This window comes from Staurois parvus, unplaced genomic scaffold, assembly GCF_062004578.1.
Source record: "Staurois parvus isolate SC_StPar_1 unplaced genomic scaffold, SC_StPar_1.0 ptg001134l, whole genome shotgun sequence".
Taxonomy (NCBI): Eukaryota; Metazoa; Chordata; class Amphibia; order Anura; family Ranidae; genus Staurois; species Staurois parvus.
In genome coordinates, this window is record NW_028318930.1 from 3503004 (window position 1) to 3525990 (window position 22987).

The 22987-nt window shown below is 41.0% G+C and overlaps 1 protein-coding gene across 1 annotated transcript in view; it reads right to left on the reverse strand.

Moving 5' to 3' along the window:
- LOC149439324 (uromodulin-like) overlaps positions 1-21576 on the reverse strand; it is a 59189-nt gene extending 37613 nt beyond the window's left edge. The window contains exons 1-4 of the mRNA XM_089659210.1: positions 21438-21576; positions 16791-16817; positions 11752-11934; positions 11565-11657 (exon numbers count right to left, since the gene is read on the reverse strand). Of these exons, the coding sequence (XP_089515336.1) occupies positions 11565-11657; positions 11752-11934; positions 16791-16817; positions 21438-21486 (352 nt within the window). The 5' untranslated portion in view covers positions 21487-21576. The remainder of the gene's footprint in view (positions 1-11564; positions 11658-11751; positions 11935-16790; positions 16818-21437) is intronic.
- Positions 21577-22987: the final 1411 nt, after the last annotated feature.

Consider the following 22987-nt stretch of genomic DNA (forward strand, 5'->3'; position numbering starts at 1 on the left):
GGGGTGATAATAATTGTATTTCAAAGATCCACTTCGTTTCGAGTTGGAATATGGCTCGTTTTTTATTTCACCCCCTCCAATATGGATTTAATATGTCTATTCCCACAAATTTAATATCTTTGGGATTTCTATGGTGGACTTCCCTGAAGTGTTTAGTGTTCCTTAGTGTTTAGTGTTCCTTACAGCCCCTTTTGATGTTATAGACATTATTCAGGACACAAATCTTCATTCTCGGTCAGTTTGTATACTCAGCCTGGATATACACAAGGCTTTTGATAGTGTTAGTTGGCCCTACTTAAATATTCTACTTCCTAAATATGGTATTTTGGATGAATTCCTACTAGGTTTCAAAGCTTTATATCATGCTCCCCAAACAAGAATTAAACTCGCTGGTAGTAACTCTTAATTGTTTTCTTTAACGCTTGGAACTAGACAGGGTTGCTCTCTTTCCCACTGCTATTTGCTATTGAGCCATTCGCTTGCGCTATTAGAAACAATATGAATATTAAAGGATATATGTAAGGTCCAAAGGAGTCTTTATGCAGATGTTCTTTTATTTCTATCAGATCCCCTTATATCCATACCAAATCTTATATCCAAATTAAATATTTTTCATAATCTTTCAGGATTGGGGGTAAATTTATCCAAATGTTCAGAGATGCCTATTAATCTTTTGCCCTTGTTGTCAGCCTCTCTGCAGGAGAAATTCCCATTTTCATGGTGTACACATTCTTTTCGTTATCTAGGTATTTCCCTTACACCTTTATATAAATTGCTTTTCCAAACAAATTATCCATCACTCTTTATACGTATTAAATCATTATTACCAATGTGGTCTTCTTATCATATTTCATTTCTTGGAAGAGTAGTAGCGGTCAAGATGGTCATTTTACCAAAATTGTTATCTTATTTTAGAGCTTTACCAGTATAAGTCTCTGAAACCACTTTAGACTATCTGCAGAGAGTAATAAATAAATTAATTTGGCCAGATAGAAGACCTAGGTTTGGAAAGCCCCTCATGTATAGATCCCAGCTCAAGGGCGACTTAGGACTTCCCAACTTATGGTTGTACTTAGAGATGAGCGAATCGAACCAGGCGAACCGGAATTCGAGTCGAATTTCAGGAAATATTCGATTTGCGTCGAAACCGAAATTTTGCCTACTTCGGGTGCGCGAATCGAACATTTCCCGATCAGCCGGCAAAAGTGTCCCTGCAGTGAGCTCCGCTATTTCTGACAGTTCTCTGACAGAAGGAACACATGTTTAGCGGTTGAAACATTGTATCTATTAGTTTACATTTAGGATACAGATGTTTCAACCACTGTACATGTGAAGAAGCTGTGAGAGAACTGTCAGAAATAGAGGAACTCTGCACATACACTTTTTGCCGGCATGGAATTATTCTTCTTTTCATCCTACTTCTTCTTCATCCTCATCCTCTTCTTCTGAGGATGAGGATGAAGAAGAAGAAGAAGAAGTAGGATGAAAAGAAGAATAATTCCAAGCCGGCAAAAAGTGTATATGCAGAGTTCCTCTATTCTGCAGATACACTTAGAGGAGCTCTGCAGATACACTTAGAGGAGCTCTGCACATACACTTTTTGCCTGTTTGGAATTAATCTTATTTTCATCCTACTTCTTCTTCTTCTTCTTTATCCTCATCCTCAGAAGAAGAAGAAGAGGATGAAGAAGAAGAAGAAGAAGTAGGATGAAAATAAGAATAATTGCAAGCCGGCAAAAAGTGTATGTGCAGAGTTCCTCTATTCTGCAGATACACTTAGAGGAGCTCTGCAGATACACTTAGAGGAGCTCTGCACATACACTTTTTGCCGGCTTGGAATTAATCTTATTTTCATCCTACTTCTTCTTCTACTTCTTCTTCATCCTCATCCTCATCCTCAGAAGAAGAAGAAGAGGATGAGGATGAAGAAGAAGAAGAAGTAGGATGAAAATAAGAATAATTCCAAGCCGGCAAAAAGTGTATGTGCAGAGCTCCTCTAAGTGTATCTGCAGAGCTCCTCTAAGTGTATCTGCAGAATAGAGGAACTCTGCACATACACTTTTTGCCGGAAACCGCTGTATGGAGGGAATGTCCCAGAACTGTCATAAATAGACTATTTCTGACAGTTCTGGGACATTCACTCCATACAGCTGTTTCAACCGCTGTATGGAGGGAATGTCATAGAACTGTCAGAAATAGACTATTAATGACAGTTCTGGGACTGTCCTTCCATACAGCGGTTGAAACATTGTATGTATTTGTTTCCATAAATGGATCCATTTATGGAAACAAATACATACAATGTTTCAACCGCTGTATGGAAGGACAGTCCCAGAACTGTCATTAATAGTCTATTTCTGACAGTTCCATGACATTCCCTCCATACAGCGGTTGAAACAGCTGTATGGAGTGAATGTCCCAGAACTGTCAGAAATAGACTATTTATGACAGTTCTGGGACAATCACTCCATACAGCTGTTTCAACCGCTGTATGGAGGGAATGTCATGGAACTGTCAGAAATAGACTATTAATGACAGTTCTGGGACTGTCCTTCCATACAGCGGTTGAAACATTGTATCTATTTGTTTCCATAAATGGATCCATTTATGGAAACAAATAGATACAATGTTTCAACCGCTGTATGAAAGGAATGTCCCAGAACTGTCAGAAATAGTCTATTTCTGACAGTTCTATGACATTCCCTCCATACAGCGGTTGAAACCGCTGTATGGAGTGAATGTCCCAGAACTGTCAGAAATAGACAGAAACTGTCACAGAACTGTCCTTCTTCTCATCCTTCTCCTTCTTCTCATCCTTCTTCTCATCCTTCTTCTCATCCTTCTCCTTCTTCTCATCCTTCTCCTTCTTCTCATCCTTCTCCTTCTTCTCATCCTTCTCCTTCTCCTTCTTCTCATCCTTCTCCTTCTTCTCATCCTTCTCCTTCTCCTTCTTCTCATCCATCTCCTTCTTCTCATCCTTCTCCTTCTCCTTCTTCTCATCCTTCTCCTTCTCCTTCTTCTCATCCTTCTCCTCATCCTTCTCCTTCTTCTCATTCTTCTCATCCTTCTCCTTCTCCTTCTTCTCATCCTTCTCCTTCTCCATCTTCTCATCCTTCTCCTTCTTCTCATCCTTCTCCTTCTCCTTCTTCTCATCCTTCTCCTTCTTCTCATCCTTCTCCTTCTTCTCATCCTTCTCCTTCTCCTCATCCTTCTTCTTCTCATCCTTCTCCTTTTTCTCATCCTTCTCCTTCTTCTCATCCTTCTCCTTCTTCTCATCCTTCTCCTTCTTCTCATCCTTCTCCTTCTCCTTCTTCTCATCCTTCTCCTTCTTTTCATCCTTCTCCTTCTTCTCATCCTTCTCCTTCTTCTCATCCTTCTCCTTCTTCTCATCCTTCTCCTTCTTCTCATCCTTCTCCTTCTTCTCATCCTTCTCCTTCTCCTTCTTCTCATCCTTCTCCTTCTTCTCATCCTTCTCCTTCTTCTCATCCTTCTTCTTCTCATCCTTCTCCTTCTCCTTCTTCTCATCCTTCTTCTTCTCATCCTTCTCCTTCTTCTCATCCTTCTCCTTCTTCTCATCCTTCTCCTTCTCCTTCTTCTCATCCTTCTCCTTCTCCTTCTTCTCATCCTTCTCCTTCTCCTTCTTCTCATCCTTCTCCTTCTTCTCATCCTTCTCCTTCTCCTTCTTCTCATCCTTCTCCTTCTTCTCATCCTTCTCCTTCTCCTTCTTCTCATCCTTCTCCTTCTTCTCATCCTTCTCCTTCTCCTTCTTCTCATCCTTCTCCTTCTCCTTCTTCTCATCCTTCTCCTTCTTCTCATCCTTCTCCTTCTCCTTCCTCATCTCCAAGGGCATTTAAATTAAAGGTACAGTGTTCTGCACTAATTTAAAGGCTCTCTGAAGCCTAGAAACCCTTTTTATAAGTCATCTTCGTAGCGGAGAAATTCGCATCGAATCGAATTTCATACTGGAATTCGCCGAATCAGCCGAATCGAATTTTTCATTTCTTCGCTCATCTCTAGTTGTACTATTTATTGGCAAGATTTACTCAATTAGCTCAATGGTTTGCCCCCTCTAACATTCCTTGGCTCTCTTTTGAAATACATTCAATATTTCCCTTTTATCTACAAGGGTTGCTATGGTCTAAATTGATCCTTCCCCGCGAGCTTTATTCACTAAACACAGTAGTCGCTAACTCATACCATTTTTGGCATCTGCATAAAAATACATTTGATATCTCCCACTCCCCCCCTTAGCCTCAATTATTGGTGATCCCAATTTCTAGTATATAAAAAAATTCCAGTATATATACCACCATTTGTAGATGCTATAACTTTTATGTAAACCAATTAATTTACATTTATTGGGATTTTTTTTTAGCAAAGACATGTAGCAGAATAGATTTTGGCCTAAATTTTTACTGCATATGTTTTATAGCAAAAAGTAAAAGATATTGTTTTTTTTTTCCAAAATAGTCAGTCTTTTTTTGTTTACAGGGCAAAAAGTTAAAAACTCAGAGGTGATACCACAGAAAGATAGCTCCATTTGTGGGGGAAAAAAAGGACATAAATTTAATTTGGGTGCAGCGTTGCATGACCGTGCAATTGTCAGTTTATGTAACAGCACTGTATCGCAAAAAATGGCCTGGTCAGGAAGGGGGATAAATCCTCTAGTGGGCAAATGGTTAATATGTGTTCGGGTTTAAAGGGATGGGGTGACAACCCTAGTCCACACTGCACACTCCTTCCACAGCAAACTCGTGTCCCTGGACACTGCACCCATCACACTGACAGGCATATAGCTGAGGAGTTTTGTGCCAGGCATGGCCAGAGCCTGATGGGGAACTGAGAGACTGCTTTCCTATCATGTATGCTTTACTTTAAATGACAGCATACAGCAGTGGGTGGATCCATAGCTGATATTCAGTCCAATTGTGACTTTTCCATGTCAGAAGTAAAGCAGAACTGACGAGGAACTGCTCCCTCTGTTGCCCATTAGGCTCCCCCTACCCAGTGACAAATCAATTCCCAAATATGGGCATTGTTATAAATGGGTAATGACATCATCTGTATTACCATTTAGCTTTCAGCCCAGAATCTTCCAGCCAACAGCTGAATGGGGCTGGGGATAGAGCCCTGTACAGGAAACTATCAAATACATGACAGCTTCCCTGTACAGGCACCGCCTGCCCTGAGTACTGGTGTACTTTGTAGAGCTGGTCTTAGTTACTGCCATTTTCCTCATTTTAGAACTGGCAATCATTTTTAAGAATTTGTTGCTACCATAGCAATATGTTCATAAATCTGTCTCAAAAATATCATATAAAATTCTTTTGGACACAGTGTTGCATGACTTAATAATTGTCTGTCAAAGTATCACAGTGCTGAATGCGGAAAAATTGTCTGGTAATAAAGAGGGTGAACACAAATGGCTTGTTAATTTGTGTATTTTACATTTGCATGGAGTTTGGCTTTAAATTGGATACAAACTCAATTACTAAAATGCCATGTGATCTCAAAAGTAATTTGTAATACTCTCATATCTGCCGCTTTCATTAACATAACATTTGGTGTTCCTGCCATAAAAGTCCTGGTTCAGGCACTGCCGATGATGGCTATGAATAAGGCGTTTTACCGAAACGCGTAAGTTGCTGTAACTTGCACACTGTACCCTTTATGAATAAAGTACTTTTATCAGGAGAACGAGTTTCCGGCTTTTCATCTTATACTCCTGTTCTGCCAATTATAGGGTGACAACAGACATGATGCTGCATTGTCACCCTGCCATATGGGCTTCTGATGGAAATTACAAGAAGCATTTCAACACACATTATGCAGGCACAGACCACTGCTGTCACCATAAGGAGAGCCACCTTGTGAAATGCAGTCATCACTGAAGTACATGCATATAGAATAAAATTGCTGCAAAGAGGTTGCAGATCAGCATCACTGAGATGCCACAAGGATTTCAAAAGTTTTTTTTTTTATATATATATATGTCAATTATTTAGGTTACATTTTTCTTTAGCAAACTAATCATTCAGTTTGGCATAATGTCATCGACTTTAAAGGGATGTATTAGTTTTTCAATGTAAAAGTGAGCAGCCTGATGTAACTAATCCTACCAGTATATGCTGATATTGTAATGTATGCCCAGACATATATTCTCATTACATTACTGACTCTTCTTTAATATTTGCAGTGCTACAAAATGGTTGTTCTTTATGGATCCTTCTCACATTATTGAAAACAATGATCTTCCTGTGTGTCTGATATTCTAATTCACAATTGTTAAGGGTTATGTGGGTTGCCATTGCTGAGCTCCACTCCAGTATCTATACAGTCCAGGGGTGGACTGACCATTCGAGCACTACCCGAGGGCCCAGGGTCAGTAGGGGGCCCCATGAAATGCCCCTGGTACTTTTTTATAGGCTTTTTTGGGTGTGCCTTGAGTGTAGGAAAGGACACAGAGGCCCCATGATCCCCTATTGCCCGGGGGCCCCATGAGTTGTCAGTCCGCCACTGATACAGCCATTTGTGCATGCTATAACTTTCACGTAAACTAATTAATTTACACGTGTTGGGATTTTTTTTTTTAGCAAAGACGTGTCGCAGAAAACATTTTGACCGAAATTTATGACGAAATTTGATTTTTTTTTTGTGGACATATTTTATAGCAAACAGTCCAACATATTGTTTTTTTCTCAAAATTATCGGTCTTTTTTTATAGCGCAAAAAATAAAAAAATGCACAGGCGATCAAATACCACCAAAAGAAAGCTCAATTTGTTTGAAAAAAATTACGTAAATTTAATTTTGGTGCAGCGTTGCATGACCTCGAAATTGTCAGTTAAAGTACATTGCGGAACAGAAGTATTTGAACACCCTGCGATTTTGCAAGTTCTCCCACTAAGAAATCATGGAAGGGTCTGAAATTCACATTGTAGGTGCATTCTCACTCTGAGAGACAGAATTAATAAAAAAATTCAGGAAATCACATTGTACGATTTTTAAAGAATTTATTTGTCTTATTACGCTTACCCCACCTTCTCCCCCAGCAAGTGCAATGTAAGAAGGTCACCGTCACTTGATACATTGCACACAAAACCGCAGTGTTAGCAGAATCAGGCCTGATCTCTGTTAGCACTTGTTGGTAAAGTTTGATGACTCTCAAATGCAGCAGAGTGCCAGTACTAGTGCCTTGCTACCTTTTGGTGAACTGGTGAGCACTAGTGGCCTAGTACATCCTGGTCTTTCACATACCTGTTAGATTGTAAGCTCCCAGGATCAGGCCCTCCTAACCCTCTTGTATTGAACTGTATTGTTGCTGTATTGTCTCCCGTTATATTGTAAAGCACTGAGCAAACTGTTGGCGCTATATAAATCCTATAAAATAATAATAATAATACCAGCACTGCAGTATGACTTGGTGACGTGGCGAGTCCCATAAGTGCAGTACAAGCTGGTGCGGTGGTGAGAACAAGTATTGTCCAGCAACCACCAAGAATTCGCACACAGGCCTGTAGAGCCCCTAGTATCCTTCCAGATGTGCTTGCAAATTCCGATTGGCAGCCCACAAATTCTGCAGCACCCGTACTTCCCCCATTCACTGCCCAACCTGGAATTCAGGCGGAAAGAGCAAATTTAACTACTCCCCTTGATTTTTTGGAGCTGTTTTTCACAGAAGATCTGTATGCATTGATTGTGGATCAAAGCAATTTATATGCACAACAATTTATTGCTGCCAACCCAAATTCAAACCTTGCCAGACTATTCGCATGGAAACTCATTACGGTTTCCAAATTTACATTTTTTTTGGACCTAACCCTCAACATGGCCATTACTAAAAAAAATAATTGTGGTTGTATTGGTCCACAGACCCAATTCATCATATGCCTGTGTTCTCTACTGCCATGGCCAGGCATAGATATAAGAGTATAAAGTGTTTTATGCATTTCAACGACAATACACTCTGTCGTGCTCGGGGTGACCCTGAATTTGAAATTCAACCCCTCGCAAATTACCTTAACCAAAAATTTGCAGATGTCCCCAGCAAAAAATCTGCATTGATGAGTCCCTCATTAATTTTTCTGGCCACCTTGCATTCAAACAATTTCTCCCCAGCAAGCGTACCAGATATGGGGTCAAGATGTAGAAGACCTGTGAGAGGGCAACAGGCTATACTTATAAGTTTCAGATTTACTAGGGAAAAGATAGTCACGTGGAGCCCTCAGGACACCCAGACTACATGGGTAGTAGTGGCAAGATAGTTTGGGACTTGGTGTCATCTTTTTTCCATATGGGGTACCACTTATATGTGGACAATTTTTATTAAAGTGTGCCACTATTTAGACATTTATACAATATTGGAACTGGCGCATGTGGCACCGTGTGTCCTAATGTGTGCCCACCATTAGAAGTGGGTGGATGCAGGGCGGTATATGCTAATGGTGGGCATACCACACACTTTTTCTGGCAGAAATTTCTTCTCTGTTTTTCATTCAGTCCACAGGCTGCATACAAAAAAAACCAAAGAGCACAGCATATATAACCAACAAGGATTAGCGATGTACTGGTACATCACTGGACTTTGAATTGTTATACCAGGATGATTCCTACAGCTGCAGGCATCACCCTCGTATTTTTTTTTTTTTCAGCCGCCGATCGACTTTCATGTAAAAGCAATCCTAGTGTCTAACAAGCTGCAGGATTGCTTTTACAAGCAGCGGAAAATGATGATCCCCTCCCCTGCTGCTTTCCACTGCCTTTTCAGGCAGTCTGGTGCCATCGGGGGAACCTGAGAATGCAGCCGGTGTTTCTGCCATCTGACAATAGAGCTGATTGGAGACCAGAATGGTGCCAATCATCTCTATAGTCTAAGAAATTGGAAGCTACGAGCATTTCATCACTTCAGTTTCTCAGGATATAAACAGCGCCATTTGAAAATTGGGAAAGCATCTGATCACGCCGATCTTGGTTTGATTAGATAATGTAAGGGCAGAGGAGAGATCTAGACTCTGATAGACCCCAGATTTCTCAAAAAAGAATATATGACAATGCCCATTGAAGTTATATGGGATATTTGCATTCCCTGTGATAGCATTAAAAGTGTTAAAAAAAAATGAAAGGTACAGTGCAAATATAATTAAAAAAATCAAAATAACAGAAACTGTGTGCGCGATCGTTGACTCTGTGCTGGTATGTGAACAGCAGTTGCACCATGCATGTGAGGTATCGCTGTGAACGTCAGATCAAGGGCAGTAATTCTAACTCTAGACCTCCTCTGTAAATCTAAAATTGTAGCTTGTAAAGGCTTTGAAAACGTTGTCTATGGATATTAAAAACGTATTCAGTGTGTCGCCATTGCACAAGGCATGCGCAGTTTTAAATCATGTCATGTTTGGTATCTATTTACTCGGAATACCATAATCTTTTATATTTTACCAAATAATTGGCCAATATATTGTGTTTTTGTGTATTAAAAGTAAAAAAAGTGTATTTTTTTAAAATTTGCTTTTGAAACCATTTTATTCACTAGGGTGTCTGCTTTAAAAAAATATATAATGTTTGGGGGTTTAAATTAATTTCCTAGCAACAAATGCTGATTATTTTTTATGTGGCCAAAAAGTGTCAGCAAAGGCTTGATCGGCAGGTGGTTAGAAGAGTGAATGATGTGTGGCAGAAACTTTTAATGCTGGGCACACAATGCCCCCACCCACCAAAGCGACCCCTTTTTGGAAAGTAAACACCCAAAACTATTTGCTGAGAGGCATGTTGAATCAATAGAAGAATTTTTTTTTTACCACAAGTTTTTGGAAAATGACAAAAAAATTTATTTTTTTTACACATAATTGTCACTTAAATGATTTATTGCTCACACATGCCATGGGTATATGTGGAATTACTCCACAAAACACATTCTGCTACTTCTCTCGAGTATGCGGGTACCACTTGTGAGAGACTTTTTGGCAGTCTAGCCAAGTACAGGACCCCAAAATCCAATCCTTCAGGCTTTTAAAGGGCTTTATTTCCTCATTACACTACCTAACTACCTATCACAGTTTTGGAGGCCCTGAAATGCCAGTATAACACCAAACCCCCCCAAATGACCCCTTTTTGGAAAGTAGACACACCAAGGAATTTGATAAGAAGCATGGTGAGTATTTTGCAGATCTCGTTTGTTGCCACAAGTTTTGGAAAATGAAGAATAAGAACAAAAATATATTTTTTCTTTTCTTTTTTTATATTTCAAAACCTTGTGAGAAAAAAATAGATCTGCAAAATAATCACCATGCCTCTTTTTAAATTCCTTGGGGTGTCTACTTTCCAAAAGTAGATCATTTGGGGAAGGGGGGGGGGGGGGGTTGGTGCTATCCTGACATTTCAGGGCCTCCGAAACTGTGATAGGTAGTGAGGAAGTGAAATGAGGAAGTTAAGCACCTTCAGGGTTTCAAAGTAGTCATTGGATTACAGGCTCCTGTATGTGGCTAGGCTCCCAAAACGTCTCACACATGTGGTATCCACATACTTGGTAGAAGTAGCAGAATGTATTTTGGGGTGTAATTCCACACATACCCATGGCTTGTGCGAGAAATAAATAATTTAAATGACAACTTTGTGTAAAAAAAAAAAAAATGTTATGGACTCAGTATGCCTCTCAACAGATAGCTTAGGGTGTCTACTTTCCGAAAAAAGGGGTCATTTGGGGGTGTTTGTACTATCCTGATAATTTAGCACCTCAAGAAACGTGATGAGCAGTCAGAAAGTAAAAGCTGTGTAAATTCCATTATCTATACCATAGTTTGTAGGCGCTATAACGTTAACACAAAGCAATCAATATACACTTAGTGAGATTTTGTTAACCAAAAGTATGTAGCAGAATACATTTTGGCCTAAATTTATGAAGAAATTTTAGTTTTTTTGGATAATTTTTATGACTGAAATGAGAATATATTGTTTTTTTCAAAAAACTTTTTGTGCTTATAGTGCCAAAAATAAAAAGTGCACAGGTGATCAAATACCACCAAAAGAAAGCTCTATTTCTGTGAAAAAAAGGACATTAATTTCATTTATGTACTGTATTGCATGACTGTGCAATTGTCAGTTAAACTAGTGCAGCGCTGTATAACAAAAAAATGGTGTAAGTTCCATTATCTATACCATAGTTTGTAGACGCTATAACTTTCACACAAAAAGTAAAAAATATAATTTTTCTTCAAAATTGTCAGTCTTTTTTTGTTTATAGCGCAAAAAATATAAAGCGCACAGGTGATCAAATAACACCGAAAGAAAGCTCTATTTATGTGAAAAAGGATGTAATATTTGTTTGGGTAGAGCATTGCATAACCGCGCCATTATCAGAACATTCTCGAAGGTCACATGACCTTTAACCTAGGGCCAGCTGACTGTTTGGAACCTTCCAGAAGGGGCTTAACCCCATATATAAAGGGGCTACGTGAGGGGCTCTGAGCCAGTCCTTAGACCCCTGTGTGACAGCTCCCCTCCCCATTCTCTTTATGGGGAAATGACTGGAATGATATTGCAAAGGAAAGAAAATGAACAAAGTCTTACTCAGATTATGGTATACGGTGTTATTACATTGACACTCTCCTGATGGGTTGCATTCTTCATCTGTGGCACATCCTAACACACAGATAGGAGTAGCTGAGAAGACACAGCAGAAAAAATCTGTTTAAAATGACATCCTACAATGATCAGACTCAGAAAGTACACTTTAAACTGATATGAAAATACTTACGTGTGCAACAGGATAGATTAGTGCTGTAGTATAGGCCCTCTGGACAGCAGAGGGTGGGATCAGGGCATAATGTATTTATATTTGGAACACAGAGCATACTATCATAACATGAACATCCATTATCAAGATAACAGTTCCCAAAACATGGGGCAGAGTCACAATAAGTCATATTCTGGTACTGGGCTGAGAAGAGAACAGAAAGATGTTAGAAACCAGGAGCTTTTGTAATTAGACAATTTACAGATCAGATCACAAGGCACAAAAACATCTGCAATATCACTACAACCGGCAACAGTATTTATAAAACTGCCCATAAAGTTTTGCAAACAGTAGAAAAATCTTTTGTTCAACAATCGTATTAATTCCTTTGGTGATTGCAATGACTTTATAAGTCCTAATGTAAAATGTCCCTTTACCATGAGAACGCTCCCAACTGAGAACTAGGAATGTGCAATTGTGTGTGTTCCTGGCTGTCAGACCTGCTGAGTCCTAGAGTTATTGTCCAGGTAACTGACGCACACCAATGCTGCCAGACTTGGTCTGGGTGTCAAAAAAGTAACCACACACACTATATATATATTCGATCTCTGTTAGGAACCCAAACCTTTGTGCATACACTTTAGTGTGGAGATCAGAGAGCTGAGAATGAACCTTAAAGCAGAATATGACCTAAAAAGGGAAGTTCCACTTTATGTCCTCCTATCTCTTTCAGAGTTTTTGGGTTTTTTTGGGAGCGGTGCCAAGTTTTGTCAGGTAACCGCTCCCACTTCTTCTGGAATTGCCTAGGCAATCCCAACAGAAGTGCACATCCCTCCACCACCAGCAACCTCCTGGTCCATCACAGGTCCCAGGAGACTGCGGGACCATTCACAAAGCACAGGAGGATTTGCACACGCACAGTGGGGAACTGGCTGTGAAGCCGCAAGGAGTGACAGCTGGCCTCCCACAGTAAACAAGCCGGCACTGAGGACCCAAAGACCATCAAAGAATGCTGGATCCCTGGACAGGTAAGTGTCCTTTTATGAAATGACAGTAGCTACACAATTTGTAGCTGCTAACTTTTCATTTTTTTTCAGACTGAAGAACCTCTTTAACCTCTTCACGCCAACGCGTCCCGGCCCTTTAAGGGGTTTCAGATGCCAGGAGACGGGGTGGGATTCTAGGGTCATGTGACCACCGTGATTCGTTGTCACGTGGACACGTGATAGGAAAAGGTCCTGATCGCAAATGGAGATCGGGACCTTTCCATGAGACACCAACACATGTGCTGGGGGTGCGCAATCTCAGCATATATGTGTTTTCAAATGGTACGCAAATGGTATGCGGCTGTTCGGTGTCAAGGCCCAGCAGCCAAGAGGCCGCATATTTGAGTGCAGTCGGCGTCAAGGGGTTAAATTTATAACACTGTCTATTTTACATAGACAACTTTTTTTTTTTTTTACATTTTGGATGTACATACTTTCATTTCACTGATATCCCCTTTCACATATCCCTAACACTTGGATTCACACTTAACCTGACCCTCAACCTCAACGTAATACATAACCTATCCCCTAAAATTAACTGATAGAAGTTTTAATTCTTTCTTTAAAAATTGGGCTGTCAGAAAGGCAGAGCCAATTTTATTAAAGGCATCTAATTCTTTACCCGGGATCGTGTTCTGACAGCATCACTTTAAGCCCGTGGCCACTGATCATAATACTATTTGTGCTTTAACCCCTTCCCGCCCCTTCGGATGAGAGGTAACATGTGAACAGCAGAGACACCAGCCATTGATTTGTACAGTCAAAATCTGACAGCTGCAGCCTTTCGCATCCAGTGTGTGCAGGCAGTGTTTACAACCACTGGAAAATCTACTGATTCATGTTGGAGGCTGACCCTGACCACTGCTCTTCAGCTGTCTGAATGTACTCTTATAGACAGTGCACTTGTGACATGCAGGATTGGTGCATATGTTAAAGAAATTATACACTGTATCCCTTTGGGCGAAAAGAAGCAAAATAGATTTACAGTTGCAAGAAAAAGTATGTGAACCCCTTGGGATTACGTGGAGTTTTGCATGAATTGGGCATAAAATGTGCTCTGAACGTCATCTAAGTCACAACAATAGAAGAACACAGTCTGCTGAACATAATACTACACAAACATTAGATGTTGCCATGGTTTAATTGCACATAACATGTAAACATTCACAGTGCAGGGAGGAAAAAGTATGTGAGGCCCTAGCTTAATGACGTCTCCCAGAGCTAATTGGAGCCAGGAGTGAGCCAACCTTGACTCCAATCAGTGTGATGATATTGGATGTGTTGCTGACAGCTGTCCTGCCCTTAAAAAACACACACCTGTTTTGGGTTTACTGGTTCAAGAAGCACTGTCTGATGTGAACCATGCCTCGCAGAAAAGAGCTCTCAGAAGACCTACGATCAAGAATTGTTGACCTGCATGAAGCTGGAAAGGGTTACAAAAGTATCTCCAAAAGCCTTGATGTTCATGTGTCCACGGTAAGACAGACTGTCTACAAATGAAGAAAGTTTAACACTGTTGCTACTCTCCGTGGTCATCCTGTAAAAATGACTGCAAGAGCACAGCGTAGAATGCTGCATGAGATAAAGAAGAATCCCAGAGTGTCAGCTAAAGACCTACAGAAATCTCTGGCACATGCTAACATTTTTGTTGACACATCTACAATAAGGAAAACATTAAACAAGAATGGAGAACATGGGAGGACACCACGGAGGAAGCCATTGCTGTCCAAAAAGAATATTGCAGCACATTTGAAGTTTGCAAAAAAGCACCTGGATGTTCCACAACACTACTGGCAAAATATACTGTGGACAGATGAAACCAAGATTGAGTTGTTTGGGAAGAACACACAACACTATGTGTGGAGAAAAAAAGGCACAGCACACCAACATCAAAACCTCATCCCCACTGTAAAACATGGCGGAGGGAGCATCATGGTTTGGGGCTGCTTTGTTGCCTCAGGGCCTGGACGGGTTGTTGTCATTGATGGGAAAATGAATTCCAGAGTTTATTCCAGAGTTTATCAAGACATTTTGCAGGAAAACGTACGACCATCTGTCCGCCAACTGAAGCTCCGCAGAGGATGGGTGATGCAACAGGACAATGACCCAAAGCATACAAGTAATTCAACAAAACAATGGCTGCAACAGCACAGAATACGCCTTCTGGAGTGGCCCAGTCAGAGTCCTGACCTCAACCCGATTGAAATGCTGTGCCATGACCTTAAGAGAGTGATTCACACCAGACATCCCAAGAATATTGCTACACTGAAACAGTTTTGTGAAGAGGAGTGGTCCAAAATTACTCCAGATCATTGTGCAGGTCTGATCTGCAACTACAGGAAACGTTTGGTTGAGGTTATTGCTGCCAAAGGAGGGTCAACCAGTTATTAAGTCCAAAGGTTCACATACTTTTTCCTCCCTGCACTGTGAATGTTTACATGTTATGTGCAATTAAACCATGGAAACATCTAATGTTTGTGTAGTATTATGTTCAGCAGACTGTGTTCTTCTATTGTTGTGACTTAGATGACGTTCAGAGTACATTTTATGCCCAATCCATGCAAAACTCCTTGTAATCCCAAGGGGTTCACATACTTTTTCTTGCAACTGTATGTGTACATATTTGTATGCAAAGGAGACCTTGTGTCAAATGTTTTACAAGCTGGCCATACATTATTATTTTTTTTTTCAGTCAGCTAATGGACTGAATGAAAAAAACCAAAACATATTCCTACATGTACACAAATGGATGGACTGAGCAATTCTCCCTGCTGGGACATTGTGTTGTGACAGCAGTACCCACCACTGTCAGAATACAGAGATCTGCAGCTGATTGGCTGTAGCTGCTGATCAATAAATCATTTTCCAACATGTCCCTTGGAATTTTGTTGAGTAGAGACAGCCACACACTGATCGATACTTGGCCAGTTCTGCTGAACAGGCCAAATTTTGATCAGTGTAGGGCTAACTTAAGTGCCCGGTCACACCGGTGTGATTTGCGAATTTAAATCACACCTGAAGTTGCATCTTATGAATGTGAATGTCTTAACATGTGCGATTTGCTGCAGCTCGATTTCTAAAGTTCTTACATTACTTTTTCTGCAGTTTTGTTGAGATTTCACATACATAGAATATAATGGAAATCACACTGCAAATTGCAAGAAATCGTTGAAAATCTTCACTAAAGTATCAATAAAGTCTTCAGAAATCGCACCTGAAACCATGCTGAAATTACACACAAATCATGCGATTTTAAATCACAGTGGTGTGACCGGTGACTTTGGCTTTAGCATTGATTTATGGTTGTTCCTTTTCTGGGTTATGACACTGCTTGATTTGCTTGTGTTAGGCTTGGTTCACACCTATGCAGTTTGCTTTTGATCCGTTTTGCTTTTTGGGGTGTGTTTTGCATTTTTGCACACACATTTTGATGCGTTTTTCATGCATTTGTAATGCTTTTTTTTTGCCAGTTTTTTGTCGGGCAGATTAAAGAACATAACACACATCAAAAATGCACTACATACTTTTCTTCAGTGTCTCCATTGAAGTCTATTGAACCTGACCCTTTCCAAAAACGCAGTAGCTGAAAAACGCATAGATGTGAACATGCCTCATAGGAAACCATGTTAAATGGACTGTAGTGTGTTCCTGCAAAAAGCACCAAAAAAGCATAGGTGTGAGCCAGGCCTTAGACCTTTGGGATCGCTAATCGTTCATATGTATATTTGAGACATCTGGAGAGAAGGTGTAGCAATCTAGTGATCTCCAGAGTGGAGGAGGTGTGCTTTTTCAGCAGAAATAATATTGTGTTTGTGTTGAGTATTTGTACTTTAACCCTTAAGTGACTGAGTTGATGAATAAGTGATGATGCTGATTCTTCACAGTCTGGCTATGAACAGCAGTCAGATTTCATCATCTATAAATCTGTGTAATACTGTATGTAATATTGATTCATTTAATGTTAAGGCTTATCATGCAGTTCTCCTGTCTTTGTAAAACATGTAGTGCACTTACGGTCTGCAAGATCTATGCACTGAGCACCTAGAAAAGGGAAAAAAAGAAGGAAGAGTCAAAGGCTGTATTGTAAAGTGATGTATACAATAAACTGTACATATATAAGTACATATATACACTGACACACACACACTTTGTATATTTGTGGCTGTATATGCAAATAACATAAAGAAACAAATGACATTGGTTTTTTTTCATGTTATCTTGTATTTATGTCAAAACTATAGTCAATCGCAGTTTATTTAACCACCTCCCACCCGCCATATAGTCCGATGACAGGCGCAAGGTAGTTCTCTCATTCTGAGAATACGTCATATGACGTCCTCCTATTCTCACTGCACATGCGAGGCTCAGGGAGCGCGCAGCGTGGCGATCGGCAGTGCGCTGTGTCCCTCGGACACAGCGGATCACAGATCTACGGAAAGAGCCGAAGATGTCGGCTCGGTCATGTGATCAGCTGTGTCCAATCACAGCTGATCACATGTAAACAGGGAAATGCCGGTTATCGGCATCTCTCTCCTCACGAGCTGTCGCGCTGACAGCTCGAGAGGAGAGCCGGTAATCGGCATTCCGCGGAGGGGACATGATCAGTGTGCCCTGATGATCAGTGTGGCCCCAGAAGTGCCACCTGTCAGTGTCCATCAGTGCCAGCTGCCAGTGCTGAACAGTGCTACGTGCCAGTGCCACATATCAGTGCCTACCAGTGTACATCAATGCCACATATCAGTGCCCATCTGAGCTGCCTTTTGGTGTCACCCATCAGTGCCAGCCAGTGCCAGCTATCCATGCCAATCACTGCCACCTATCAGTGCTGCCAATCAGTGTCACCTATCATTGCCAGTCAGTGCTGCATATTAGTGCCAGTCAGTGCCGCTTATTAGTGTGCATCAGTGCCCGTCAGTGCCGCCTATCAGTGCCAGTCAGTGCCACCTAACAGTGCCAGTCAGTGCCGCCTATCAGTGCAATATATCAGTGCCATATATGAATGCTGCCTTTCAGTGCCCATCAGTGATGCCTGTCAATGCCCTTCAGTGCCACCTACCAGTGCCTCCTCATCTGTGTCTATCAGTGCCACCTATCAGTGTCCATCAGTGCAGCCTATCAGTGCCAATCACTGCAGCCTCATTAGCGCACATCAGTGAAGGAGAAAAATCACTTTTTTACAAAATTTTACAACAAAAACTAAGAAAAAACATTATTTTTTCTAAATTTTCAGCGATTTTTGATTTGTTTAAGAAAAAATAAAAAACCCAGAGGTGATTAAATATCACCAAAATAAAGCTCTATCTGTCACAAAAAAATTATAAAAATTTCATATGGGTACAGTGCTGAGAGCTAGAAATTGGCCTGGGCAGGAAGGGGCCCTGTAGGCAAGTGGTTAAAATTGGAATGTGATCTTTCTTCCATACTCTAAAGCCCACCTGCAGGCTGAACAAAAAACATCTAACAGATGTCTCCATCCACACTAAAGTACTTTGACAGCCAGTTCCACCAGCTATCAAAATATCTGGGCAGCAGCTGCATCTGGGTGGATGCAGTTGCTGTTCCGCTGTCAATTCTACTTCAGTTTTTCAATCGAGGGATGCCAGGCAGAAGGTGGCTGAAAGGGTCATCCACTGAGTGAATTTTGATGCTTCATCAGGAACAGCTGAAATCAGTGTATGGCCAGCTTAAAGTGGAAGCTCAGTCACACACTAGCTATACTTAAATCTACTCCCACTCTCAATCTAAGCCTATTCTATGTACCCTGTAAAGGATAGATCTGTATACTACTTATGCTGAAGTTTTTCCGGGCCCGTCACATGATCGAGTCTCAGTGCCGACCTCAGTGAAGAAGAAAGATCGCACACAACAGCTGCAGAGCCTGGGCGTTAATGTCACCTATAGGCTTACTGTGAGGCATTTGTTGTCAGCTGCCCCTCCTCTACACTGAAGTTGGCGCTAGGACCCGATCATGTGACTGGACTGGAGTGCCCTCAGAATAGGTAAGTACCTGCCTGGAGCTTGCATGTTCTCCTCGTGCCTGCGTGGGTTTCCTCTGGGTATTCCAGTTTCCTCCCACATGCTAAAGACATGCTGGTAGGTTAATTGACTCCTGTCTAAAATTGCCCCTAGCATGTATATGAATGTGAGTTAGGGACCTTAGACTGTAAGCTCCCTGAGGGCAGGGACCAATGTGAATGTATAATAGATATGTAAAATGCTGTGTAAATTGACAGTGCTGTATAAGTACCTGTAATAAATAATAAATGCACATCTTTCATTTCGATAGAATAGGCTTACAATAGGGGTGGGAGTAGATTTAACCACTACTCTACAGGGCACTTATACCCCCTTCCTGCCCAGGCGAAGTTTCAGCTTTTCAGCTTTCAATGACAATTGCGCAGTCATGCAACACTGTACTCATATGACATTTTTATAATTTTTTTTGAGACAGATAGAGCTTTCTTTAGGTGGTATTTAATCACCTCTGGGTTTTTTATTTTTTGCTAAACAAACCAAAAACCACTGACAATTTTGAAAAAAAAATTTTTTCTTAGTTTTGTTATAACATTTTGTAAATGAATGATTTTTCTCCTTCACTGATGTGCGATAATGAGGCTGCAGTGATGGGCACTGATAGGCTGCACTGATGGACACTGATAGGTGGCACTGATGGGCACTGATGAGGAGGCACTGGTAGGTGGCACCGATGGGAATTGACAGGCATCACTGATGGGCACTGAAAGGCAGCACTCATATATGACACTGATAGGCTGCACTGATAGGTGGCACTGACTGGCACTGATAGGAAGTACTGACTGGCACTGTTGGGTGGCACTTACTGGCACTGTTAGGTGGCACTGATAGGTGGTACTGACTGGCACTGATAGGCGGCACTGACTGGCACTGATGAGGAGGCACTGGTAGGTGGCACTGATGGGCATTGACAGGCATCACTGATGGGCACTGAAAGGCAGCACTCATATATGTCACTGATATGCTGCACTGATTGGCAGCTCTGATAGGTAGCACTGACTGGCATTGACAGGTGGCACTGACTGGCACTGATATGTGTCATTGATGTGGCACTGATGGGCACTGGCAGGTGGCATTGATGAGCACTGACAGCTGGCACTGATGGTGACAGGTGGCACTGTTGGGGCTACACTGATCATCAGTGACCTGATGATCAGTGTAGATGTCCCCTCTGAGGAATGCCGATTACCGGCTCTCCTCTCCTCTCGAGCTGTCAGCGTGACAGCTCATGAGGAGAGAAATGCCGATAACCAGCATTTCCCTATTTACATGTGATCAGCTGTGATTGGACACAGCTGATCACATGACCGAGCCGACATCTTTGGCCCTTTCTGTTGATCGGTGATCCGCTGTGTCCGAGGGACACAGCACACTGCCGATCGTCGCGCTGCGCGCTTAAAATGGGACGACGTCATATGACGTCCTCCCAGAACAATAGAACCTCCTTGCACCCGTAATTACCTTATATGGCGGCTGGGAGGTGGTTAAGTATAGTTAGCTTTTGACTGAACTTCCACTTTAAGCATTTCTTCATGAGTTAAGTAATAGAGCTCAAAAATGCCGAAAGTTTTCAGTGTTGGCCTTATTCTGAAAGGTAAAAGTTAACACAATAATAAGAAAACCTTAACATACCTGAAAAATCCAGACTAGTGCTTGCCCACTGGAGGACTAACCCCCCCCCCCCTCCCCTTATTCCAAAAATAGTTCTTTTGTGGCCATTTATAGAGAATGTCTACTTAGAGAAGTGATCTTCATGTAGCTCAGTGAATAAAGCAAACTGAATACCCAATCATGTGTAAAGGAAGGAAAATACCAGGTTTTCCTTACACAGAGTAGGATGGTTGGGGTGAATGCGGTTTCCATTTATTCGCTATGATAAGGGAACATTTACTTTGCCAGGTGCTCTTTTAGTAAAACAACCCATCGGCTGGAATTCGAACATAAAGGAACTGAGGAAATGTTGGCAATACAAATAATGAGTGAGAGTATCGCTGGTCATTTGCATCACTACATAACCATTACATTACAGTCTGTAGGCACACAACCTTACGTGTCCAAAGCAACATCCCTCTGCTAATATCACCTCTTTTACACAGAATATTTTCTAGCAAATGACTGATCCCTGTCTTAGAATATTGTGACAATGTGTAATAGTATAAATCCATGTAAAATTACCTTTAGGTAGAGGACTGCATTTTCCTCTGATAATGGAAACATTCTGCTTGATAATTATACAGGGAAAGGCCCCTCTTTACTTTGCCACCTATAGCTCAGGCCTAGTGTGCCCATTGCATCCACCTCTTGCACCCAATTTACATAAAGAAGAGACCCACTGCTGTAACTACTGAATTGGATCATGGGAACAAAAGAGTGCCAATTAGTTCTAGATTCTATAGCTGTAGTGGTGCTTTAATAGGGTGAAATTCAATACATTCTGCACAGTTTCAGCAAAGCTGGAAATACACAAGTTTATATTAAATATTAAAATGATTCTGTATGGGTGAGGGATATACTGAAACTAAATTATCTGTACAGATACAGAAAGTCAAGCTGTAATATTCAAAAATACAGTTCTAGTGTAGGAATTGTTTAGTATTGACTTATTAATTGTAATTTGCAGCAACTTACCTGCATACTCGATAAGAACAGCCAACGCAATGATAACGTATATCTTCATTTGTGCAAGTATCGGGTGTGCTCCTGAATATGAGATGAATACCTTATCAGACCAAAACCCAAAAATGCAGAAATCTTCACTTACAGCTGGCTTTATAGATGAGGGGTGGCAGCAAATGACAAAGTAGGCCAAATGATCAGCGATTGCAAACAGTAATATGATGCAAAAACTCCAGGGCTGTTCTAATTCGCCAGGACTGACTTACATTTTTAACTTGTTTGGTAGCAACTTCATGTACCTTGTACATTCCCTTCATGTGGGAATGTACAAGGCATGCAATTTATAACATAGGAATGTTACTGATCAGACCTAGTGTCACTGTTCACATGTCAGAGAGAACTACCTTACCCCCAGGTCACACTGCTAGCATAACCCACACGTTTTACAACATTGTGCATCTTTGAAAATTTTCTATATTTTTAGCAAGTCTTATAAATAAATATTTTTTCAAAACATTATTCATTATTTTGAAAAAATATCTGAAAAAACCCCCACAAAAAACAGCGCTCTCAAGCTTCAACTATACCTAAATAGAAGTATCATATATATTAAATAATACATAAATAATAATAAATAATATATAAATAAAGTTTAAATGGAAAACAACTACCAAATAAAGTGCAGCTGTGTGCCAAAATGTACAGTTGTGACCAAAATTATTCAACCCCCACTGAAATTGAGTGTTTTGGCCAGTTTGACATTGCTTTTGATCATTCAGTCATCTTGCTTACATTTACATTAAAGAGGCACTTGTAGGTCAGACAAATATAACATAACAGTTATAATGAAATAACCACAAATGTCTTTTCTGTGCTCACAGCATTATCAGTTTTATTCAACCCCCAAGTGACATTCAATCTTAGTACTTAGTACAGCATCCTTTTACAGTTATAACAGCTTTTAAACGTGAAGCATAGCTTGACACAAGTGTCTTGCAGCGATCTACGGGTATCTTCGCCCATTCTTCATGGGCAAAGGCCTCCAGTTCAGTCACATTCTTAGGCTTGCGCACTGCAACTGCTTTCTTTAAGTCCCACCAGAGGTTCTCAATCGGATTTAAGTCTGGTGACTGCGATGGCCACTCCAAAATGTTCCAGCCTTTCCTCTGCAACCATGCTCTAGTGGACTTGGAGGTATGCTTGGGATCATTGTCCTGTTGAAAGGTCCAACGTCTCCCAAGCCTCAGGTGTGTGACGGACTGCATCACGTTTCCATCCAATATCTCCTGGTACTGAAGAGAATTCATGGTACCTTGCACACGCTGAAGCTTCCCTGTACCTGCAGAAGCAAAACAGCCCCAAAGCATGATTGACCCTCCACCATGCTTCACAGTAGGCAAGGTGTTCTTTTCATCATAGGCCTTGTTCTTCCTCCTCCAAACATAGCGTTGATCCATGGGCCCAAACAGTTCTAATTTTGTTTCATCAGTCCACAGAACACTATCCCACAACTTTTGTGGTTTGTCCACATGGCTTTTGGCATACTGCAGTCGACTCTTCTT